Below are 27517 nucleotides of genomic sequence, written 5' to 3'. Positions count from 1 at the left end.
ATTTTATTTTAACCCTGTGTTATTTGACATAATTATGTATGATTAATACTTAAGTTAATTATTATTTAAATAAAATAAGTTCATAATGTTAAGGAATTAATCGGATAATGTCGTACTTTTAAATAAAAATACGTATTATTTTGCAGTATGTAATTATTTGATTGATGTCATTATTAATTATCGAGCAGTTAGTTAGTTAGTTCAATAAAAATAACCAACCAACCAACAAACATAGAGTGAAGTTTAAAACAAAAAAAAATATTTGGTCCGAGAGTACTAGGAAATCAGAATCCAATGGCAATGACCAAATCACGCTACGTTTAGGCCTAAATCGCCGGCATCCGCGCGCCGTGGCGCCGCTTTGTCGGCAGATCAACAGTTTCAAGAACTCATTTGCATTTAAATCCGCCTTATTTCATTTACAAACTTAATAAAAAGATTCTTTTAATATATTTTTATGTTTATGTAATGATAATCTCTTGAGGGAATGCGTTTTAGGTTTATTTCGAAAGTTATTCAATACATAAAAGTAATTTGAGCAAAACTTTTTATTTTAAACTTAATAAATTTATAATTATTCTTTCTTTTGGATTTATTATTAATTTACGCAGTAATAACAATTTATATGAATAAAACTTATCTACAAAAATAATACTATTCTCGCTACACAATTGCAATGATATTATAATGAAAATTTGAGAAAACTCAACGCTTAGAAAGTAATGTCTTTCTATTTGACTCTGAACGAAGTATATTAAAATAAATAACTTCTTACGTTAACAATTAATTAATAAAGCCTTTATTTCTGTCCGATATTTACAAACAAAGTAACACTTACACTAAAGGACCAAAGCAATACCTAGAAGATGTAGAGAAATGAATATTTAGGGCAAATCATATCTTTAAATTATCAGATATTTAAAAAAAGTTGACTGAAGAATAAGTAAACGTTTGGGAAAGTTTTTGGTTACTAAAGTAAATATTCAAGTACTGACATGACTAATACGAATGACAGAAAAAGTGTGTTCCCATGTCTATCATTTGTGTATCTTTAACTTTCTAAGCAACTGTAAAAAAAACGAATAGTTTACCAACGAAACATTGGAAGAAAAGAGAAATGGACAAAAGATGTATTACAATGTTATGTACGAGGAGGCAAATCCAGATTAGACCTATATCAGAAGACAACCAGACCATAACACGGGTTGATAAAATAATTGTTATTAATAATTGTTTTGTTTTTCTTATCAACTGAGTAAAATAACAATTAACACTAAACACAAACTCTAAATTAGTAAATTAATATTTATTTAATATATTATTCAACAACGAGCGGTCTTATCGCTAACAAGCGATCTCTTCCAGTCAACCCCGGTAAAGTAAAAACTTAAAAAATAAATATGATGGAAAAAGTGCAAGAAGCGCATTACCAGATCTTGTAAAAACCAACCTTAATCTAAAATAAAAATTCATGTGTCCAATTCACACGTGGTAGAAGTGAAACCTTCAAAAACAAAGTTTTTATAATTAAAATATGTAAATTAGACTTTTTCTCTATCTAAATGTAGGATCTTTTCTTTAAAAAAAACATTTTTTAATGTTAAATTTCAATTTATAACTTTAATATCAATCTTTATTTGGTAAAAATTAATATAATAAAAGTTTGAAATAAATTCAAAAGTCCAACGTGGGAGAAAATGAGATAGGAAGCATTATACAGTGTATAAACTTTAAATTAAGTAAACTTTAAATTAAGAAAATTTTAAATTAAGGTAGTAAGAAGTTTTCACTTCAAAAAGTTTCTATAATTAATGATATTATGTAAATAAAATTGATAAATTTCATCTAATTTTATAATTGAACTACTTACTTGACTTACTTATTTAATTTTTTGCACATCTGTTTTTTTTATTTCAGAAAATGATCAAATACACACTAATTTAAAGTTTATACACTGTATAATGCCTCCTATCTCACTCTCTCCCACGCCAAATCCTATTAATTTATGTGTCTGTCTCTTTTTACTGTCGCTTTTTCCGTTGCATCCGGTTTGAAATCACAACAATTCTAAAGAAGTTTCACTTCAATAATAAAAAATTAATGACGAGACGTAAAATGGATCCCTAATACATATATCTAAATTTCCAAAAAATCTAGAAAACCAGAATGGCAGGTCAGTTTTCAATACCTACGCTCCTTCAAATGGCTAAAATAGCTTTTTATTCTATACCTATCTACTTAGTACCACTGCGAAGTACGTGTCCAACTATTAATAATAAGCACAGTTGTTCTAGCAGAACTGCCTCACTGCACCCATCCTCCCGAATAGCAATCCCGACTTACTGAGGACCACGTAGATAGGTAAAACTATGGAGAAAGTTATTAAATTGTAAAAAGGGTGACATGACTATATTTTCATTAGATACCTATATATCTATATTACATTACGTTACGTTAAATACATATCTATATATCTCTTAAAAATCGTTGTATTTAATAAACTCGCGTTTAAAGAAGTTCAAACATTATTAACACTTATTCTTTCATCAGCTTTATTAGCCCTAGAATAAACGGAATATTAAACAAACCAAACTGTTAGTAAATTTCGTAAAAAACCTAATGAAAAGTTAATGAACCCTCAAAGTCCGTTTAAATGTCGGCCTTTGATAGGTACGTGGATTAGAGATATTGCTATGCTTGTTACATAGGTATATCTATTTATGGAAATAATATCTTAATTCTTAACCATATTAGGTAATCATGTGATGTGTTGCATCACATCGTCTGAGCTAAAGACGCCAAGAGATTACAAAATAAATGATTAAGTCTGAAGAATATCCGTAGAACTTATCTGCATCATGAGCGGACCCCACATACCTACACACCCTTACTTTACACCATCACACAACACAGTCGAATTAGGTAGGTATTACTTAATTAAATGTTTAATAATTATTATTGATTTTTTCCTTTCTAAGTTTCCTATAAATAAGTATTAGGTATGTATTCCATCTTTGGCTATAGGTATATTTAATATAATTTTTTTGTGTTATATTAGCTGTACGAAATTAATTAATATATGCTCCGCCGTCACTATTAATAACTGTGAGTTACAGTAGAGTATACAGCAAGTCACTAAGTGTAAACACCTCAGTCACATGTTAAAGATAATGTCGAAATAGACTGATAAAAAATATGCTGGCTCGTAGGTTTGTACCTTGTTGTCGTGTCGTAAAAATTTACATTATACAGAGTACATAACGCTACTCTCTACACGTAAAGACTAACTCTGGGCTTGTTCTAGGCTAGGCTGTTTGGGTGCAGAATAACAACGCATTTTAGGTGTTGATGGTTGGCTCGCTTCTGCAGCTCATCGGGAATGTTTGATTGTCTAAAGGTCGATTTACATCAAACGAGCGAATGCTCATTCTATCCCCACTACATCAAATTCTTCTAGTGTAAACAGGCGTAGAGCATTCTTTCGTTGTTCTTAGTGCGTTCGCAAAGATTCTATAGAATATTCTAAGAATGCTCGTTCGCTTGATGTAAACGGCGCAAGAGCGCGCGAACAGTTGCTTAGAGCGTTCTAGCGTGTTCGGACGTGCTCGCGCCACTGAGCGGTCTTTTCAAAGCGTTCTTGTGTTCTAGCTCTAGCTCTATGTTCGTTTGATGTAAATCGATACCTCTAGTTTTCGTTTACACTAAAAGATTACGAAAGAATGCTCTTGTTCTAGCTCTAGCTCTATGTTCGTTTGATGTAAATCGACCTTAATGCGAAAGCGGTGACGTCCCTGGAGCGGGGGGTGCGGGGTAGCTGTAACAACATTTGTAAATGATAGCCAACAGGTTTGACTGCCCCTATTTCCAGTATTGTTGTGATATCTCTGGAATCTTGCGGAAGTGGGATTTTTTTACTTATTTCAAAAACCTAGCTTTTAAGATATTATTGTTACTAATAGGTACCTACCTACCTTAATTAATGAATTGACTGTATCAACTGACAAACAAAGATATGTACCCCTATAACACGTTTTCGTTTAACGCGGTTTTCTTCCCCATAAGTCATAACGAGGGGATTTCTAAAGTTATATTTTTGTAGTATAAAATGTATAATTAAAGAAAAACGCTTTTTACCGGATTAAAGTTATGTATTATTATTATAAATTTACAACTATTTGACATAATTTTAAATTTATCCGACGTTTCGCATGATAATATGTAAAATGTATAATGATTTGTCAAGTCCTTAATTAGTTTTTCGTAACTGCAATTGTTTTGTTATAAAATTAAACGAAACAACTTTATTATCAAAAACACCTCCAGGAATTGTTCCAGAATAGTACTCCTACAACGCGATTTCTTATAACGCGGTCCGGTTCTACCGAGTTATAGGTAGGGGTATTACGTACAATAAAATGAATTCGTATATTTTGTCTCTTCCACTCGTCGCTTGCGTATTAAAGTAACAGATTACACAGATAAACCCAATTAGGTACTATTGACAAATTTGTCTGTTGGTTAATGCTGTGTTAGTATATAACGTACAAACTCAAAACTACAGTTCCAATGCCCTATTTACATTCCCCAACCATCACATACCTAATCTATGTATACCTATTGATATAATATTCTTGCCCCGAATACTCGCCGGCCATTTCCTATATAAGCCACGTTTCTAGCAGTCAGAATACTCTGCACGACGCAATTTAACATAACGATTTACGTCTAACCTTTACTAAAAGGAATTTAACGTGTCCAATAAAATTACTTACAGTCTCTATTAATGGGAAGATTCTGTTCTTGTATTGTCATGTTCTTGTCCATGTATTGTCATGTTTTAATAACAAAAAAACATGCAAATTTAACATTAATTCTAGGAAAAGTTAGATTTAAGCATGAAAGATGACAATAATATTACTAAAAGCCATAATTTAATATAAAAGCACAACTTTAAAGCTCGCAGGGAGTGTCGGTACGCGCAGACGCATAACTCCACCTAAGGGCGGGGAGAAGGGAGCGCTCCGCCCCGCCCCGCCCTAAAGCCCTTTGCCGCCTACAAACTGCCCAGTTGCCGGACGTTTTAGTATTTAAAATATAATTCCTGAGCATAAAACGATTCACTGTTAGGTGACTACATAAAACATACATGAAAAGAAATCTAAACTATAAGATGGTAAAATTATCTTGGTATTGATGCATTCACTGTGGGTTATATTTATTTCAAAATACATATATCAGGTACAATTGATTAAAAACCTAAATTAAAAATGGTCCACATCGATAAAACGTAAGGTATTTGTTCGTGGTATCAAGTTTCGTGACCTTTTTAAATTAATTCAAAACCATTATTCTAAACTGTGGAGTGTGGGATTTGTAAGGTTAATAAATTCGCCAAGAGATGGCGCTACTTAGTAGTCGAAACAATATTTTAGCGTTATATCGATTATTACTTATGTAGTATTTATTGTGTTAGTGTGTGTGTGTGTTGAACCGTATCGGAACCCGTCTCAGGTAAAAGTTTCGTGTAAAGCAACACACGCTTTGTAAAAACTTATATTATTTTAACGGGTATGTTTGGTTTTAGTATTTAATTCAGTAGCTGTTATAGATCGTGTACATATTACGTTTACAATAATGTATTAAATTTATAATTTATGATTTTTCTTATATGGTGGCACAGAGATTTTTAAAAGAATAAGTATAATAATAATAAGTAAAAGAATTTTGGAAATGAGGAAAAATGATTTACGGATTGAATGCTCTTACTTTTTTATACAAAAATATAGATTTATTAAGAAAATAATATGTTGGTTTATAATTCCGTAACAATGAGAAATCAGAAATATTTGCGTAATTGGACCTATACCTATAGGTCTTCGTGACTTCGGACGTTATCTATCACACTATGGAAGGAGATGTTATGCTTTCATTACCAAATAAATTTAAAAAAAAAACATCGACAACCTCCTTTGCGGTAACGCTTGTATTTAGCTTGACCTGTTTAGGTCAAATCTAGTTATTGAAATTTGACCCCCCTTCCAGTTGACTGATTGATTGATGACAGTATAATTCTTCTTCTTCTTCTGGTGCCACTTTATGGCTAATGGTTGGCTGTTAACAGCTTGAATTGGCGGGTATCTTGAGCTAGTCTAAAAAGTTTCTAGTCGGATTACGGATATGATGGCGGTCCACTTACACACGTTCCGCAACGACTTCCGTCTTCTACGAGCCCATCTCTTGCCTTAAATTTTGCCCATTATAAGCCGCAACAAGTCGAATCGATGATGACGCAAAACGTATCCGAGATATTTTCGCGACTTTCCGTATTTTTATAGTTAGCATTAAGTTACGTGTCGTTCCGATTCGTTGAAGGAATCTTTCTCTGGATCCATCTGATGCGCATGCGACGGTAGTTATGTCATTGTTATTTTGAAGTCGGTTACTGAATGAACCTATCCTCGTTGATTCTAAATATAGAATACATATAGTACTTCTTAATAAAGTATAGTATTATATACTAGAATATAATTTCATAGTACCTAGGTTGTATTGGTTTTAAGCCATAAATATTATATTTAATACCTTTATCCAAATAGGTATATGTGGTGGCACAGGAGAACGTATCTAATAACAAGAATAAATTAATGTAATGTACCTACTAATTTAGATTTCTTTATCAGAAAACCGACGCCATAACGCTTTATTTTAGCTGTTGTGACAAAAAATATGTTTTCGTCTTCCAATATCCTATTCCTCGTATCAGAGAGTCAGATGATAACATACTTTATTTTTGATATAGCTTCTTTAAACTCTCGTCTCTCATTTGAAGGACGTGATCTTGCATTGTACGTGCAGAATGCAGATAGATAGAGAGTGGAGTGGAGGGTTGTGATCTGGCTCTCAAGCGGGAACCTGACTGACGAGTTGACGAGCTTAAGGAAGTTGGTGGAGAGGATTGGGAGAAAAATGCTCAAGACAGAGTTAGATGGAGCCAATTGGAGGAGGCCTATGTAGTTTTCACCAGTTGAACTTTGGATCTCGAGTTCTCATAGCTTTAGGACGTTTTAAATGGAGCTGTAAAAATATAATAGTTATCGGTAAGTATTCAAGTAGGGTAGCGATTAAAATCATCGACGACCAATCACTTTCCAAGCGGCTCGATACCTTGGCGTTGCGTAGAGAAGTGGGGTCTCTCTGCATCTTCTACCGCATTCACCACTAAGAGTGTTCAGAGTAGTTGTTGGAGCTGAGTTTCATCATCTCGTCGAGGTGGAATATGAAATTCCACCCGTATAACCTCCACAACTCATTGTTTTTTAAGGCATTATTTGTCGTGCATCACCACTGCGTGGAACCAGCTTCGATTTTGACTTCGACAAGTGCTATATAGTCTCTGTTGTAGTTCAACTACGGCTTTTCAAAAAAAGAGCGTACCAATTCTAAAAAGGCCGTCAACGCACATGCGAGCTCTCTGGCAATGTCTATGGGCGGCGGTATAGCGCGTCAGATGAGGCGCCGGTCCATTTCCCCGCCTGTTATAAAAAAAATGTTATCTATGATCGGGCAAATTTAAATTTTAGTTAAAACACGTTTTAGTTTTACTACGTAATTAAAAGTAATTTCGTCTATTTGTTTAAATTCTACTACGCCACGTGTTCTGTGCACATGTCAAACTTAGATATACACACGCTTTCTATTATTAGCTGGTACTGTCTCGAGGGATTACAGTTCCTTGCCTTCATATTTTTCTTTGTATCATGGTGCGCTTAGCTCATCCAAGCTTGAAAGTTCGAATCTCGGGCAAACAAAAACAACAGATAGTACTCACACCGATCTTCAACCTAGACCTCACCTGTCAATCAATAAGCTTTAACTCATCAATCAATCACGACTATATTCATTCATCAATCAATGCTTCAAAAACACTTTGAAAAGGCCAGCAACTGAACCGACCCAGACTTTTCCTCCCTACAAAGAGGCGTCAATGACGTCACGGGACCAGGCTAACATAAGTGCAAAGCTGGCGTATGGAACGAGAGGTTAGACCACGCCCACCGGCCCCACCCCTAACCCTTCAAGCCACTACGAAAGTTCTTGCGAGCTTTTATGAATATTGCTTCAATTTGAAATAGTTGTTTAGCCGTTTTAGAGTAGATTGTTAGGACCTGCTGTCAATTATCAATGGGATTTAAATAAAAGAAACAAATTAAATATAATTATTATAATTTAAAACAAACATAAGTGTTGGCTGTTTTTCCCTTGAGCAAATTCCATATTATTTGTTCATATACGTAATAAAACGAATGTCTTTAAAGTAACATTTACTTTCAATTAAGAGCGGGAACGATAATTACTAGCAAGAAATCCATCTCTAATCTCTCACTCCAAATATGTCAGCAGAGAATGACGAAATAGGAACATTTTAGTCCGTAACGTACCAACATTTTAGTGTGAACAACAGATGGTTCTTTGCATCGTAGCATATCTCTCTTTAATCGGCAGCACATGTCTGAGCTTCGTGGTCAGCAAGGGAGCTTTAGTGGACCATCTGTTTCCACAGGTTTCTGTCCAGCGTCTCTCTTATGACAGTGTACAGTTTTGAGGACGATGAGTCTTTCACTTGACCGGTCCATCTGGTTGGTTGGCCATGTGATCTTTTGCCTTCTGTGTTACCAACCACGATCAGTTTCTCCAAGTTCTCATCGCCTCTGCGCATTGTATAGCCGAAGTAAGATATAATTCGCTGTTGGCATACCTATGGTAGACAGGCGAGTCCGTATGCGGATCGGTGTTCTGATCATTCGCCACCAGCACCACATCTTAAAGGCATCGAGACAAAATAGTGCACGTTTTTACTTGCTAGCTAGACTTGTTTATTTTAGGTTCTTTTACAGCTTAATGACTTATGGCTTAATATTATGGGGTCATGCTGCTGATGTCGAAACTATTTTCATCCTGCAGAAGGGGGCTATTCGTGCAATCTATAATTAAAAATGTTGGGAATCTCTGAGAGATAAATTCATGAAAATAATTATACCTACCTTTAGGCTCTTTTATCTCTGCATTTTAGTAAATTTAAGAAATGTATTAAAGAAAAGCTGTGTTAAAAGGCTTACTATAAAGTTAACGATTACCTAGTTGATAAAAGGGCCTGGGGGCTGGGACTAGTGCTAGATAGGTTACTTCTAATTAATTTGCGATAGGTATTTGTTTTAAAATAAGTGTTGTTTGATGATTTGCTATTTTAAAAGAGTACCTACCGAGAGTTTTTTACGCCGGCTTTTTTCTCTCGGCCTACACCCTCTGTCTTCTTTGCCGATGAGTAGGGATGTCGACAGTTTCAAATTTAATGACGTGGAATAAGTGATACCTATCTTAATATGTTCCATGATAAAAATATTTGTTTTTTACTCCATGCAGGAAGACAGACAACACTAGAGCCCGTATTAGTCTTATTTTGGTTTTGATACCAATTCCTTTTCTTCCAGATGTTGCCTAAACGTGTCATGGCATGTATAGCTATACCGATCCGCCTTTTTATCTTGGGAACATAGCTGCCGTCGTTAGATATTTAGGATCCGAGATATATAAGCGGTCAACGATACCTACTGATGCCAGGAATGCTGTAAGTGCCACATGGAAGCTTTCTGGCTCGATCTACTAACATCGTAGCATATAAATAATTGTATTATACTAATCACTTATATTATGTTGTGTCGTGATAGTTAATTACTATTACGGTACTCTAAGATATAAGAGGGCTATATGGCTCGCATCAACAATTAAACCCGATGTAGTTCGGCTCCATGATTGGAGGCAGAACAAAACGCCTGGCCGTCTAACGACATCTTAAAGCATGCAGTTTGCAAAAGGCGTAACGCCGGTGGAGAATGGAGGAGGCCTATGTCCATAGATAGACCCAGAAGAATGACTGATGATGATACTCTTGAAGCGAATTGACGTAAATCCAGAATTTTATTCGTAATTGATGTATGTTGATATATTGCCTATTGAAAGAACAGAATCCGCGCATAGACCAGATTCCCGGAAAAACAACGAGATGTAATTTATTTAGAGCGATTTTCTATTATTTATATGAAAGTTCTTGGCTTAGAATCGCTTCATTTCTATTAAGAAGGTCACGTGACATTCGGAAACGAGACTTGGTGCTAAGTCTGTCTCCCGTACGTCAAAAATATATTGAGATTTGTCAGAGTACAGGTTAAGTTGTGTCAGAATCTCTCCCATCAGTAATTTCACCGCTTGGACTGTTCTTATTAATTGTCATGGTTTGTAAACGCTAGCTTTTAAAATACGCATGTTATGTTAGGTAAAAACAGTTAGACTTGCCTGCTAAAGACAGTTTCTATATATGATGAAAGTGTAAGAATGTCTGGAAGAAGCGGAAAGTTTAAACATGTATTAATGGCGTATTAATAAATCGTATTAGAAAGAGTTTTTTAAACTTGCGATCCGCATTATGGCGTACAGTGGCTGGAACTTTTCGCGCTGCCTAGTTTTCCGCATTTTTACTGCGGACCAAGCTCGGAGGAGTTTGAAGCATCCTGCAGCTGAGTTGCAGTCGAGGCGAGAGAGAGGTAAAGAGGAGATGAGATACTTGTATTTTTAAACCTCTAGTTTCTTTTATAGTTAGCGTCACCTCGTTATTCATTTACAATAAGGGCGTGTTTTGGCGCAGGGAGTACAGATAGGAGGGGGCGATTACGTCAGTTCATAATTACCTATATAATTTCGATTCGCTATCTCATGAATTATGAATCATCATCAATACAAAGGGTCATGTGTATGAATTTATTAAGCCGTCAAGGTAAGATCGATGTTTACGCGCTTGCGTCTAAACGCCGCACCCACGTGGCTCTCAACAGATGGCGCCAGGACGCATGCGCTGTTTTATTGAGCGCACACAGTCAAGTGACACCCACACAACTACACGTGACATAAATCATACGTTGTCCGCTCTTACCATACGGCTTCAAATTACCTTCGCGTAATGACGCAAGTTTCGTTGGTTTGCCGATATAGGTTGTAAGCCAAGTGGATAGAGCTGATTATTGAATGGAATAGTGTTGATATTACAGAAGTACTTGGGCGAACTAAATGGCTCGGCTGCCGACGTCAATTACAGACTTCATCTGGTCACAGTTTGAGGTCTTTCAATACGTATAGAATTGAAGATGATTTATTTCTATGACGTAGGAACGTTGATATTATCATTTAAGTGGTGTTATTAAGTGGAATTGAGGCCAGTCTTTAATACCTAGTTGAGTTGATTGAAAAACGATTGAGGAAAAGAACATTGCTTCCAAATTCTCATTCTACCTTTGACATTTGCATTAGACTTTTATAAGTAGGCATTTAGCAAACAAGAGAGATTTTTCACGACAGACACTTTCATAGCATGCATTTTATTACAAAACTTGTGAACGAGGGACAATTCACAATAACTTTTACTCAATATTCAAACTTTGCAGACTGAATTCAAATATACGCTACGTGCTTCTGAAAAGTATTCTATTAATTTTAAATATTTATTTAGTGAGAAAGTCTGATAATAAATAAATACGCATAAAGAAATCAGTAAATATTGTCTTTTAAAAAAGAAGATTTTATTTGAAATTAATCCAAATTGTAAATAAAATCCCTGCATCTGATGAAGAAGTCAATTTTAAAAAAATATAATTATGTTTCATACGCAGCCTAAATTGAGACCCATTATATTACTATCTATATATATTAACAACCTAAACCTGACAGAAAAAGGGAGAAAAACATACATAATCATCTATCTATCTATAACAATAAGTTTTATTAGTGGGGGGAACAGAGTGACAAATGCTTAATCTCATCTGGTGACAAGTACCAGGGCGCAAGATCACAAGAGGAGATCTCCGTTCGCGTCATCAACTGTCGTGCCAATGTCACTGTTGTCGGCTGAATGCTTTATTTGTCCGCTGCCGAGATATATTTTGTCTGTGGTCCAATGTTCACTTTATTATCTGTTTTTAATCTTTTGACAGTTGTTTGGTTGTCTCCTTTTTTACGTTTTTATGCGCGGGAAACGAGATTATCAGGATTACAAAATAAATGTATAATAATATATTCATTTCTGTACAGTAAATTCCTGGTGATACATTTTGGCTATATTTTACTGGTAAGCATTTAGTATATGTAATTACAATGTTTGAATTAATTTGATGGAAGCCTGGGAGTTGGAGGATGGTTGTAACTTGTAAGTATATTTTGGTTTGCTTATATTACTTTAGTTATGGATTTGTTCGATAGAGCAGTATTCAATATTTTAATTTAACATATTTTATGTGTACGAATTAATATACTTTTTTTTATTTCTAAATAATAATGTCATTATTTTTGCCTATGAATCGCTATCCATCGTCTCTTGGTCGTCACAGTAAACAACTAAAAAAACTACTCATCCTATAAGAATAATAAGAATAAGAATAAGAATAAAATGGAAAATAGTCATTAAAAACCCTTTGTCCGGCTTTTAAACGTTTTAAGTTAAACGCAAATAAGTTTCTGTATAACCATATCGTAAACAAATTACGCGTTAATGACGTAATTGAACTCATTTTACCTACGCTTAGTAATATTGATTCTTGGAATCCCGTGAAATGTCGAGAGGGGACTGTGCGTGGGCGGCGGCGCCACGGGAGGCGGTAATTTATTGTACACGTCCATTATTTACTTAATTCATTCAATATTGATATACAACTCTTGTCGAATAAGGACCATAAATCTGATATTAGGTAGGTACCTACCCATAGAAATATATTTTTGGAAATTTTCAGAACTCCATTAATTGTACTGTTGTGTTTTTCAGTTGACTAAATACTACCGTTAGAAAATGTTGGATGTCAAAGGTTTTGTAACTACATGACATCATCTCAAATAAAATTGATTGCAGGTCACTTCTAGAAAAATTGCTCTTCCATGTTCCTGCCTACAAGACTCGTCGTGATTTGTTACATGATCCTCGCATAAACACTGACTATAGAAAAAACTCAGTTTTATATCGCGCAGCCCGGACATAGAACGATTAAGCCTTGACTTGTTTAAGCTTTCGCGGAATATGGTTAAAAGGAGTAATTAAGAATATCCATAGCGCAGAATCACCTGCATCATGATACCCCACATACACACCTTCATGTACATACCCTTACTTTTACACCATGACGCATCACAGCCAAATTAGGTAAGTATTACTTAGATTATTAAATATTTTTTATTGTTTTTTTTTTCCTTTTTAAATGTTTGACCTTTTTGTATTTTATATTTTTAGTGTAATTGTTTATTTTTATATATATTATTTGTTAGCAGTAGGATTATGAAATAAATAAATAAATGACACGTAGCGATTACAATATTTGGTAAACTAAATATAAAGAATTATAGAATGTACACGGGTAACACTGAAAATTTTTAGAAAATGAAAAATGGCTTAATGTTGCCAATACTTTTATTGTTTTTCGAAGTAGTCTCTGTTCCTCTCTACACATCGTCGCATTCTATGGAACTACTGAGAAAGGCAGAGGGCCCATTTTTCCTTAGGGGTTTCTTCTATGGCATTTTCGTACGCTTTCACCGCATCTTCAGGGCTCGTAAAGCGATTGTCTTTTGGTTTAGGGTTCGTAGCAATATATCCGGCATTTATCACCTGTGACGATGTCAAATACAGCATTTGAGTCACCACCGTTGAACTTATCTAATACCATGCAAGGGTGTTTTTGGTCGTCGGTTAAAGTATCCATCTGGTACTAAGCTTCCTGACGCCTAAATGTTCGTGTAATATTTTTTGATATTTTGTATCTCGGTCGTACAGCACTGATGTTATCTTCGGTAGTCGCTGTTAAAAGACGTCCCTCACGCGGATCATCATTCAGATTGCTACGTCCATGCTTAAACTCGTTAAACCAATTGTAAATAGTGGCACTAGATTGGGCTTCATTAAGAAATGCTAATCGCAGCCTATCATATCTTTGTTGTTATTACTTAACAACAAAGATATGCACACAACGAAAGTCATAATAAATCATTGACCGAAAATTTTCTCGCGTTAGGTTCATGTTCACGTGTAACAAGAGTTTTAGATTTGCCGCCAATTCACAAAAACAAATGACAAATGAATGCAATATACTACATTAGGTTACCAAAGAGTTTGTTTCTATATGTAATTTTTCTAACTGGCCCGTTCTAAAAAATTTCAGTGTTACCAACGTATAACTTAAAAAGAAGCTAAATCCTTTATTTTTGCTTAATTTGTTTCTAAATCAAATCAGTGGTTTACCTTATTTTTTTAAATTAATATAGCATTCTTAAAGTTTATTTAGTATACTTCTAGTAGTAGTATACTTCTTGCAGAAAGATTACTGGTGAATCAAGAAAATCCTCTTAAGTTCGAGTCCCAATGACATATGGAATCTATTGTTACAGGGTTGCTGTTAAAGCTACTCGGACCTTTGCAATATTACCAACTGCCAATTTAGAGGTAAAACGTGGACTAAAACTGAGGTCTTGATGCCAGGCAGAAGAAACGTAGTTTCAACCGACTTCTCGACAACACGAAACATGACAGCCCTAATAGTATTTTAAGTTAGGACGAATTATTCTGAATGCCACTGTTTTTGTGTTAAGAATATTGACGATATCATTGTTATTCGTAGAATAAAACCTATGTTCTTTTTAAAATTTCTATCATACATACCATAAAATAGCAACACAGAAGAGTTCTTGAACATATAAGCGATGTCTACATTGCTGATTTTGAAGTAACCAGGTAAGGCTGCATAAAGAATGGTAAGTCTAAAAAATTACAGGAAGTTGCGCAAGCAATTTGTAATTAAATCAACTAAAAGCAATACATCAGATGTCTGCACCAGTTTTTGATAATTTTGAATGAATAAGCATTATCCTTCTGTGCCTGATGCTAGGTGCCTATTTTCGGCTTTAAGTCATGACACTTTGGAAGTCTCTACTTCACCGTCCTTAATTTGCACTTAGAAATATCTATGCACAGCCGGGGCAATTACGTTTCAAACTCCTCTCAACGATCCAAAGTGTTTTGGCCTACGAAACGACAATATTCCACTTCTAGCTAGCTTTCGGCTGCGACAGGTCCTCCTCCACTCTGTTGTTTAGCCTACACGCTTCTAGCCACTTGGCTGACTTGACCTTTGTACGATGAAATTTTTATTTATATTTTAAATTCCGAGTTATCTTGAATAGGTATGTGTGCTATAAATTGTACAAATATAAATAACATTGGTTAGTAATAATATATTGAATTCACCTTCATTTATTAATGAACTAATTATAGGAATGTTATCTTTTTTATGTGATATCGGCACATTTTAATCTTGCCATTCACGGTCCATCAACCGAGACCCCTTGGCCGGATCGTGCTGTCTCTTTTTCTCTTATAGGTTAAGTGAAGGCTGTCTCTGTCAATCCTCTGAAGATTAGGGGACCTGTGAAACCGGCAGATGTTTATAACCAATGTTTGTGCGATTGAAGTTTGGCTTGTTCGTGAGATTAAAACATTTTTATTTCTAATTTCTGGGTGATTTTTAATCAGAGTAGAATCAATATATATAATTAACATTATTATAAAAATATTGGTGTCGTTACAAATAATAGGTAGCCTCATATCTAAAATCATAAATAATTAAATTTTCGTTTAGATTAATATTTTTCTGGCTTTTTGGAGTCAAATTCTATTTTTTTTTATTGTAAAAAAAGTAAGCTATTGAGTGACCCCACACATATTTTAGATCGTTATAGACTTCAAGATTGAAATGTTTTAAGTAATTCTCGATTTAAACATTTTTCTTAGTATTACAAATCCAAAAACATATCACGCTTTGAATGATATCCTCACAAACTGTTAATTTATAAGGACGTGGGAATGACGCGAATTTTTAAGCGAAAATCATTGGCATGTTTTCCAAGAAATATCGGCAACTGTTTCTATATAGGTAGGTATAAAAAAATAATGTAATTTTTTTTTATAAATTGTCTCTCCACAAAGATATGATTTAACATTACGATCTAGCCTAACTTAAGACTTATAACAATAAGTAATTCCAATTATTTTAAAAGGGATATTTAACATAAGAAAATGTCCAATAACACTATGTACTTACAGTCACACTGAAACACGTAAGACACTCTGTTCTGGTGTACTTTGTTTTCCACTTACCATTGTTTTGCACTTAACGCCCGAACCCAATAAACTATCTAAATCCATTTTTTACCATCTTAATTCAAAACTTGTAACAAGTGTGCCAATAATCAATCGACGGATCGTTATAGCCATCTGTTGATACGATACACCAGTTTTTTTAATAATTAAAAAAACTGTTTGTTATGTTTTAAACATAGACATGTATATTTTAATGTTATTTGTACGGTTTTATTTACTTTATTTGGTTTACACTTTACATTGATTATCAAATATGAGTGAGTGTAAATTCGGAAAAATGGAACGACAAAGAGCATTTTATCCGTCGCCAAAAATGGATTGTCTTCGTAGGGTTTGGTTATTGGGATGTAGATAGGAGATCGATCGACTGACACGGTCTGATCTCAGATTGTTTTCAATCTGAATGATTATGAATATTTTGCTCCATTTTTCATGGGAGCTCCGTAGCAAATTACCCGTCCATCTCCATTTCATTTGGTCTATCTTAGTAAGAATGTCTGTCACACTTTTTCTAGCTCTTATGTCTGCGTTTAATTGTTTGTCTATATTTTCTTATGCTCAGCATGCTTCTTTCCATGGCTCTTTGGCAGTGTGCTATCATATCCCTGTGCTGGTTAGAGAGAAAACATAAATAAAAAATTCAAAATTTATTGATATTAGTTCATAACTGTATAAGTTAAATATTACGACTTGGCAAATTTTAGAGGCTTTGCGAATGCCTTGTACTCTGATACGTTCTGTCCTGTCATCTTGTTCAATAAAAGTATAGCTTCGATCTAAATGCAACTTTGCCAAAAGTATACAATGTGAGTGTACATTGGCGAATAAGAATTATGGTTTATGTACCATTTGGATAGATAAAGATAAACTTGAGTAAATTTTAAATATTTGGTGAGATAATACTCTTTATCGCTGGAATTATGTATAATTATTACGCTTATACAGTAATGATTTATTTCCAACATAAAAATAAAGAGTATTTATAACCTACATATTAATAATAATAATAATTAAAAATATATCTGTTTTATTAGGATATTGAAATAAATTTAAAAAGTTTGGTTACACTACACTATTGTAATTTCATACAAAACCCACCGTTTTTTGAAAATTTTTAATAACCTATGTTCATCAGTGATAACGTAGGGTGGGTACAGTTGAAAGAATTTTTGAAATCGGTCCAGTAGTTTCGGTATAATAGATAATAATAGTATAGACTAATGCTGACGCGGCGGCGTGAGTTATAGATTTCATTTGTATCCCGAATCATTTCATACCTCGAATACGATAGTGATACAGTTGAACATATAAAGAACCACAAAGGTATATGTCGCCTTGGTGTTGGTCTTAGATCTCTGTATCTTGATATATCTCTGTAAAAGGCAAGTGATCAGTCTTCTGTGCCTTTGACACCGTAGGTACATGTTTGAATCTTAAACTAAGGCTATGGTTTCCTCACTTATCTTAACATTACGAACAAGTTTTAATTGCGCACATACCAAGAACATCCATTTCTGCCTTGCCATGTTTCGAACCCACGACTATCTTAAGCCTACATGGGGCTACTACATATGGGCTAAATAAAAGGTAATATTCCTTATATTCATCAAAACTAAAAACTATGTACTTATAACCTTTGGTATCTGTACGATTCCTGGGTCATCAGGGTGCTTAAAAAAAAATAGAGGATTTTATTTTTACTTCATATTCACCAATCTAATTTTGCTGTTAGAGCAAAGTGCGTCGCAAGGCCGTCGACGCAAATAAATATCCAGCAATTTAAAAATCCTGTATGCATTAGTAGGTTTTCCTCCTCAATGGGAAAATAGAACTACATATTTCATAATTCACCACAATAACGTTACGGTTGGGGCGTATTTTAAGTTTGTAGCACAGCAAATGCTATATTCATTAATACATTAAAAACAAAATGTTTACGAGGAAAAAACGTGCAAAGCAAACGTCTTTCTTTTCTTTTAGTGCCTATCCTTACTGAAGTTTGTCAGTCTCTTGAAGCATGTCTAGGCATAGGACTAGACTGGCATAGGCCAGTCATCACTGTTTAAAGATAATTACGGACGACACAGAAACCGCACATTACGATTGTGATTTCGACGAATGTCTAGAACGTACTTATTTATTAACACTCTTTTCGTGGTAATATATTATTACCACTTTCTTTTGTTTTTAAATTGTCGCATTAACAATTATAATTATTTGGTAGAATTACTATCTAAAACTATCTTTATGGTTGTTGATATTCATTTCAGGAAAGTAAAATTAGGTCTACTAACATTGTGCACAAAATGATTCTCGGTTTTTTCAGATAGTTGATGATGTAGTTCACAAGATACCATAATATTTTAAGATATCTGCTATATCTTGTGTACTATAACTATAATCATTGGTGATAAAAACATATATCAAGACTGGTGAAGGGCTACACTCCGGATCGTATTTTTTATAAACAAATCGAATTAATTTCATTTCCTATAAAAATGGATGGATAAATTTTAATCGCATACAGTGAGACACGCGCCTAAACCACATTGTGATGTTTCCGCAACCGCATGTTGTCTGTTGACACAACACGCTCCAAATTGCCAGTTCAACTTCCTACAAAGCTATGGCTTCCTGGTCGGAGAATGATTTGTGCAGAAATATTTCCTTTTGATGTTTTTTTTATATCTATATCTATCTATCTATCTACAACCAACACACAACATTTATTAACGGTTAAATTTGTAAATAACGTTTATATTATGTTCCCTATTGGATTTTTATTATTGTATTACCCTATTTTTTATTATTAACTATCAAATTTTTTTTTTCTAATAGATTTTCTGTACAAAATATAATAATATAACTATTTTATTTAATATTTTTGCCCTCAAACATCACATACATACCTATTTAAATAAAATGAGGACAATCAATCATAATTATGAAAAAACATGTGTGAATTTAAATAACTTGAGAACTTGAGAACGCAGCGCTAATCAGATCCAATGCGACTTCCTCGCAATCGAGAAGCCGTCAATATCGGAGCTATCAAACGTTATATCAAAAATATATTATATGTTTTATAAAATAATCTTGATGCACACAAAAAGATATAGATAGATAGAGACAACAAATCTTGCTTGAATCCACTGTATACAAAAACCGTAACAAGCTATGACATAACATTACCCAGCGTTTACTAACAACGCATAAACATCAGGAGGTCTATTTGACGCTGCTTCAAAACTTGCTAACTAAAAATTACCAAATCAACTTTATATTGACTTATTCTTTTTACACGAATCAACAATATGATTTGAATGATAATTAATTATAGTTCGTCAAATTAACTTTAGAAAGCATTCTACATGGAACCAACAACAGAGCTGGTGCGGCTTGTTAAGCGGCTGAAAAAGCTGCATGCAAAAACAGGGGTCTAGGCTCCGAATATGATTTTGCCCCATTCGGTGTCGAGACCCTTGGTCCGTGGGGTCCTAGCGCTACAAGGCTTTTTAAGGAAATAGCAAAAGTTAGTCGACATCAAAGGAGATCGAAGAGCTGGCAGCTACCTCGGACAAAGAATAAGTCTAGCTATTCAAAGGGTCAGTATCTTCGGAACGTTGCCTAAAGGGACTCCTTTTAATAATATATTTCAGTTATTAGGTACATTTTAAGGTTACTTAAGGAATATATTTTTCATATTTAAGTCGGAGAAGCTTTCATTTGTTTTCTGTCAAATATATTACTTAAAAATTATTAAATAAAAATACATGTTGAATTAAAAAAAAATTCTAAGTAGGTTTAAAAAATAATTTTAGAAAGAATAATATTCTTGTGGAGTAATTTTGCCGTGTTAATCTCGACACTGTCTTGGTAGGTCGATGCCCGTGCGATAGAGATAAATAATATAACACATTGCAAGTGTAAGCGAGACGCACGAAGTAAAAAGATTTCGACGACGAAAATCTGTGTTTACTCACTTTTCGGATTTAACTTTCTGTTATAGACAGTATTTATGACAAGTGAATATTACTTTAAATATAGCACTTATTTTATGACTATATAATATGTGGACTATACTATATTGTATGAATACATTTTTTATGAAAAAACGGGCACTCCTGCCCGATTGCTCACTTAATGTTAAGTAATAAGTGCCCATTGACACACACATCGCCAAAAGGTACGCGAGTGCGTTGCCGGCCTTTTAAGAATGGGTATGCTAATTTCTTCGACCCTAAGTCGAATTGGTTCGGAAATACTTAAATGGGCAGCTGGTTCCACATAGTAGTGGTACGCCGCAAAAACTTCCGCTGATGAAACTCACCTGTTATCCAAACAACTCCTCTGAACAGTCTCCATGGTCAATGCGATAGAAAAGAGCACCCAAATTTCGAAAGTGTCTCGTCGTCTACTACATAATACATAATTTTTAAATGTGCAAGCAACTACAAATGAGAACTTGTTCTTTGCGGCACGGTAAACGTATATAAATAAAGACCGGCAACGCACCCACTAAAAGTGAGTGTCTATGGGCTGCGCAGACTGCCCTTTTTGGTCGTCCCGCAATCCCCCCTATTATATATATAAAAAAAAATATTCTAATTTCTAGTGAAATATTTTCCAGAAATGGGATTATTTCCTTTAAAAGCTATTTTCTTCCCATTTTCCTAACCGCAAATCGGAACTGATACAACTCTACAATACAAAGCCAATTTGTCCCCAGTCCCCACTCGTTCACCCTTCGACCCTTGTCAATTGTCATTCAATAATTACCTAACTGAATGAAAACGACCGACGAGCCGTCTAATCTGTGCTTATAAAGGATTATTAAAAAACAACATTTTTTACAATTATTATTAAAAAGTCATAATGAAAAACATTTCGGACGAATCAATCAATTTATAAAAAAAGAATGTATCACTAAGTTTATAAGTTAAATAGCTATGCCTGGTCATCTTCCTCTCCCATTTGGATTATGGCACGTTGGATAATTCTCTTCAACTTCTTACGACTATCCATGGAACGGAGTAAGCGCAACTCTGAGGCTACGAAGTCACCGAATATCTGGAAACAAATATATCTTCTGCAATATTTGTTTTTCTCGATATTCAAATATGTATAGGTATAATTGATTATTTGCAAAGGTTTTTTTATAAGACGTATATAAATTTTTAGTCACTATCTTCTACCAGCACTTGTTCCACCTCTTTGTGAAACCAGTTGTCAGTAGAGGTTTTAAGCTGGCCATAGACGGATCGCATGTTGCAGACACCGTAGTATGTGGGTGCGTCCAATACTACAATCAAGAGAACAGCATGGAATATTTCATACTTTGTATCACCAGCTGAGGGAAGACACTAAAAGTTTTTCAACTACTTTAGAATGTCTCTGGTTTCATTTGATGAATTAGTAAGTATTTTATTTGAGGGAGTGGCGTGCGGTCGGCAGCAACCGTTTGTAGCGGTACGTGTATGGTGGGTCCGGCAGCTCTAAGCGGTCGCCGCACGGCGATCTACAGTTTCCATACTAAATTCATGTCCGCAATACACGGACCGCACGACCAGTTTCTGAGCGGACAGAGCAGTCGCTCTGCGGTCGAGTTTCGCCGTGCGGTCGACTGCTTAGAGCTGCCGGACCCGGCAGTCGGTATCGACTGCAACATGCGGTCCGTCTATGGCCACACTTAGGGGCCTTCAAGAAAGAGGGTACCATTTCCTGAAAGGTAGGCAACACATCCCCGGCTTTTCAGGTGTCCATGGGCGGCGGTTATAACTTTATTTTAATCCGCCTGCTCATTTCCTTCCGTCCCATAAAAATCCTAAGTTGACGCAATATAAACTTATGCCATACAAATGTTAAGCTAAAATTCCACTTAAACTTGGTACAATAAAATTTCGATATACCTGACATTCATCGGGTGCAGGAGCTGTATGTATCCTGGGTTCGTACTGTTTTCTCCACACAGGGCTCATGGGCGGAGGTATACGACTGTCATAGTATGATGAGGGTATGTGTGAGATGCTCGGTCTTATGGCATTTGGAGACTCTGTAGCTGATGAAACTTGCAACTCTTCATTTGTTTGAAAGTCAGCCAGCTGTAAGTTCAAATATTTTGGTCTGTAAGGGTATGATTAATCTATTAAAACTGGTATCATTAATAATATTAATAATATTAATAATAATAAAATAAATCGTTTATTTGCCTCCTGCCCGTTTCCCTCGTATGTATAAGTAAAGTTACACTACTGTAATACTGGCTTAAGTATGACAGTTTTTACAGAACTACAAAAAATTAAATGTTTAGGGTATATGCTGCAAGATGAGCACTATTTATTTTTAATTGGATTAAGTATATTATATTAGTTATACATAAGTAATCGTATATATTTTAAAAGCATTGTTTGTGATTTACAAAATTGAGTACCACTTTAATAATATATGATAACACCTTGGTTAAACAATTACCTCTGTATTAACAGCTTCCGCCGTTTCGAGGGGGTCTGCAGGGGTCGGACGCAGGAACGCCAAGGCCTCAAAGTACTCCCACCCACTCGCTTCGGGAGATCCGCTCTTTCGCTTTATCTTCCTCAGTTCGTTATTGAATTGTGTCCGCAAATTATGAATCTTCCGACTTATTTCCTCCGGCGATGTTGCAAATATATTTGCTAAGTATTCCACTTTCAATTGCCGCGCCCTTTTCACTTTATTTAACGGGTGAGTGGTGTCCCACAGCTCCTTGCATTCACGTTCCAATGATTTTATCAATTTCATAGTATTTTCGGGATTCCAATGCAGCTTTTCACATTTCTTGGGATCCCTCTCAGCGTCAGAATCGTATTCTAATTTGGACCAAGCGCTAATATCCAAGTTATTCGAATTTAACTCCATGGTACGTCGCTTTACACGTGGCTTGTGAACGCTCTAGCGACACTACGCGTAAACCGGTGTCGATGTTCGGGCAAGCGGTGAGAGCAATGTCGAGCGGTGCGGCAACGTCGCGCGTGGAATACGTTGTACACAAGAATAATAATGAACGGCGCGGGGCCGGGGCCGTACGCACTGAACTCAGTAACTAAATACTCCTTTGTATTTCATCCTACGCGTTATTCAAAAAGGTTTCAATCTCAATTTGGCATATGTTCGTAATAGTAGACGATATAACGTAATAGGTAACTTGAAATATGCCCTTCTAAACATTTCATACGAGAAAGTTAAAGGTAGAGGTCATCCTTTGAAATGACTGACGTTTGACATTTTGTTTTTGCTTCACATATTACTGAAAACGCAAATACTGTCTAATGCATGTTATTTCAGTACGACGAAATACATAAAATCAAAAAAATACTAGTTACGGATAGATAAATCAATCAAATTTGAAATATGAAAAACGGAGGGAAATATTATCTCGTTTTTTAGGTTAACTTTGGAATTAAACATGATACCGTACTAACATCATTAATAGTTAATACTTAAGATATTTTATAAATATTTACAAGATCACTAAGCCACGAAATGATTTTTACTCTTTAATTCTTTCAATAAAAAACATTCAAGGTTCTTTAGATATTTTTAATAGGTAGGTACATTTAAATGGGCAACTCTGTAAGTGTTGACAAAATGTCTATTTATGTCAGAAATTGGTGCCTGAGAAAAGAAGGTGGTCCTAAAAAGTTTTCAATATTATTTCCTTCTAGTAATAATAAAGCTCGTTTAATTTCAAATCATGACAAAAATTATAATACCTATACGGCTTAGCTTTTTATATTTTATACATTAATTTTATCTTGTTCTAGCTACCTTCAGTACCGTCGATCGGAACACCTTCACGCTTAAAGGCTTCCTTCAGGCTTTTCCAACTGAATCTGTCATGGATTTCTTTCTCCTTATATCTTCTATCCACCTTTTTCTGGGTCGCCCTCTTCTTCTTCTTCTCCTTAGTCCTTTCCATACAGTTGTCTTTAAAGTCCACCTTTTATCTGTGTATGCTATAGGTATGCCTTATTTCCATATCCGAGCTGAACACGGTTCAGTACCTTCTAAATACTAGTTACCGATTAGTTTCATATCGTAATAGTAAAACATTTCACTCACCGTTTATCGATTCAATACAATCTTGAAAAAAGTTATTACAATAATGATTTTAAATTCGTACGTCAAGGCAGAATACAAAATACCATCCATCGACGTCCGTCGTTCCACAACTGAGTGTTATTTAAGGCAATTCTTGCCGTGCACCACCACTAGGTATGTGGAACCAGTTGCCCACTGAAGTATTATTATCTGAAAACCATACCAATTCTTAGAAGGTTTGCAACGCACTTATGAGCCTCCTGATAATGTGAGTGTCCATGGGCGGTATTACTTAACATCAGATGAGCCTCCTGTTACTTAAAAAAAAGCTGGAAATCCAAAAGCCTTGAAGCTTCCTTCAAATGCTCATTATATAAGCTATTCCTAATTGAGTTCTTTGCATTATTTATCTGATAATATAAAAAGATATATATAATTTTCCAGTTTTGCGATAATGTTTTCGGTAATACTTAGTCATAAGCCCGTCAAGATGCATTTATACGTTACGTTACGTAGACTTTAATCTATCATTGTAGAACACAAGAATAGTGTCTTCGTAGTGACTGTAATTACTGTTATTTGACACTTTCTTATGTTAAATATCCTTTTAGTAAATTACGTTAGACTTAAATTACGATGTCTCAGTGGAGAGACAATGTATTAAAAAACCTAAGGGAAGTTGTAAATAGGTACGCGTAAATTTGTGTATTTCTTTTGTTTTTGGGATAAAAACTAATTAACATTAACATTTATTGTAATACAAAACCAATACAAAAAAAATTGTTATTTTTTACTTTTAACTTCACTATACATTTAAATGTTGGCCTAGTATCATGTAACTATCATCACGTAGATTCGATCCCCGGCTGTGGACTTGCTTCCTAAGTTATTCGCACGAACGGCGAAGGAAAACATCGTGAAAAATTAGACGGCGTATGTCAGGCACAGGAGGCTGATCACCTACTTGCCTATTAGATTGCCAAATAATCATGAAAAGGATACATTTGTCTGAGATCCAGAGCTAAAAAGTTTAGCGCCACTGATTTATTTTATTCTTTTAAAGTTACACAATAGGTATCTATGAATCAACACAGGTTTAACAGATCTACAAATTTTAAGTAAAATTTATTTTACAAGTTTGACTAATTTCGTTCAATAATTCCCCATCAATAATCCCGAAGTACTAAAAACTACTGTAAAAACAATAGAAACGCCACAAGTGTCGTATATTAATTAGTGTACGGCTGCCGAGGAGGGTGAAGGGATTAATATCTAAATAATGAGGCGCACGCCCCGCCCACGTAAGGTCAGCAAACAACACAAGACAGGAATTTGTATTTGTTGTGAATAGTACGATTTATCAAAAAAAAACGTTGTTGTTATATTATACTGTTATTATATTTTTCGCCAATGTTTCGGGTTTTAGGTAACTACAATACAAACGAAACGTCGGATAAATTTAAAATTATGTCAAATAGTTGTAAATTTATAATAATACATAACTTCAATCCGGTCAAAAAGTTTTTTCTTTAAACTACAATACAATTTATGATGATGCCATCTTACAAAGAGGGTTTGAGGAAATATTAAGAAGCGGGAACACTTTGACTTTATTTAGCCGTAGTAACAATTTGGATTTTTTTAAATATCAAGTTGTCGTTAGTTTAACGTTTCATTTCAGTTTTTTTATCTATTAATGTACTTAATTGACTTATTTTCGATTAATATATTTATATTTGGTATAACAATGTAATCTGTTTTGGCTTTGTATATTGTCCGTTCACGATGAGTTTTTCTAGACTTTTGGATCTCTGCGTGTTACATGTCCAAAAAAAATCAGTGTCGAAAGACGGTTTTTTACTTCTAACCGTCTTTATATGGACACGTTTGTTTCCTTAGCTGTCAGGGAATCCTAAACATAGTAACATTATTACATATACTAATGTTTAATATAATTTCCTCCGGTTTGTGGTTATTTAGAATTAATTCCTTTAATTCTATCAAGCATGCTATCCGTACGTGAGACACGTTGTCTCTCGAGAGCGGAGGGTGATTTTCGATCAGAATATTTTGTTTGGAAATACTTTTAAAAGCCTCGAGGACTTAATAACAATTGGCAAGGAATTTCAAAAATAGGCGGCCATTTTTTGTGCGGTGGACGTATTAACTTTCGAAATCTCAAAAGGATATCGCTTAACTTGTTTCGTATGAAATATTTGTCTGTAAGCAATGTAAAAAGAACTGTTTTCTGGCTGTTACATTCATCCGGGCACGTTGTTTAACTGTAATATAGATTTGTCTATGTTCATAGTAATGATATACATATATCAGTAAAAGATTTTTGTCTATCTGTAACTAAGCTTTTTACGTTTACAAACAGGTTGCGTTGAAAACTTTTATCTTGGCTTTAGGTCAACTTAGCCTAGGAACTAGAGGTTTTTATTTTTTTTATATTCATTATAGTGATATAAAATACTTATTAAACATATTTAATCAAGTAATACACGCTATTTACAATTTTCTTAACCTACAAGTAATAAAAATAGTTGAAAATTAATAAATATTATTACTGTATTGCGATACTTATTTTATATTTATTGAGCCAGGAAAGCACCAGCTCTGGGGTCACCGGTACTATCTACCAGGCGCCAACTTAAATCCTAAAGTCTGTACTCCAAAAGGAACAAAATCGAAGTTGGAGGAAAAAACGTACCTACCTATGCGGTATTCTAACATTCTAGTTATTAGGTCATATGTGCTTTTAGGTACTGAGATGGTAAATTAGGGTAATATATTATGTGTAATATATTTATATGTGTGATACATTTTATAATTGTTATGTGATATATATATAGGTATACGGCCAGACATATGGCCCTTTTCGAGATCGGAGTTGACTTGCGCATCTCATATGTGGGTCTCCACCAACACCAGAATCTCTGCTTTTCAGAGACTGGGTGAGGGACACCCACTAAGACCACCTCGGGTATTTCCTACAAGCCACCAGGAGTGCTCTCGCATTCTACCGAGGGCTCAACGGCATAACTTTTACGCTCAAAACCTCCGGTGTAAGTAGCAAATGGGCATATCATCTATTTACTCCTCGTCTTCTAAGATTCATATTAGAGCGGCTCCCTCTCTCGTTCTGCTGTCTTCTTCTATAGGATTGCTAACAGATCGATGTTACTGCATTCTATACCT

General features: G+C 34.7%; 1 protein-coding gene across 1 annotated transcript; it reads right to left on the bottom strand.

The window, feature by feature from the left end:
- Positions 1–21130: 21130 nt before the first annotated feature.
- On the bottom strand, positions 21131–23264 carry LOC125053120. Its single transcript, XM_047654344.1, has 3 exons — positions 22712–23264; positions 22150–22341; positions 21131–21310 (listed from the first exon to the last, which is right to left on the bottom strand). The coding sequence occupies exons 1-3, from the start codon at positions 23132–23134 to the stop codon at positions 21188–21190; spliced, it is 738 nt and encodes a 245-aa protein (XP_047510300.1). The 5' UTR covers positions 23135–23264; the 3' UTR covers positions 21131–21187.
- Between the last annotated feature and the right edge of the window lie 4253 nt (positions 23265–27517).

Source organism: Pieris napi, chromosome 10, assembly GCF_905475465.1.
Source record: "Pieris napi chromosome 10, ilPieNapi1.2, whole genome shotgun sequence".
In the NCBI taxonomy this organism is placed as follows: Eukaryota; Metazoa; Arthropoda; class Insecta; order Lepidoptera; family Pieridae; genus Pieris; species Pieris napi.
This window is presented reverse-complemented; position numbering and strand designations above follow the sequence as displayed.

What these genes read in the sequence shown, in the direction of transcription:
- LOC125053120 (XM_047654344.1), bottom strand. Translation starts at nt 23,134, where the DNA reads ATGGAGTTAAATTCGAATAACTTGGATATTAGCGCTTGGTCCAAATTA. An exon ending in CGGAAGCTGTTAATACAGAG is followed by an intron (nt 22,342 to 22,711) that starts GTAATTGTTTAA and finishes TTGAACTTACAG; the next exon opens with CTGGCTGACTTTCAAACAAA. An exon ending in CTGCACCCGATGAATGTCAG is followed by an intron (nt 21,311 to 22,149) that starts GTATATCGAAAT and finishes ATTTGTTTCCAG; the next exon opens with ATATTCGGTGACTTCGTAGC.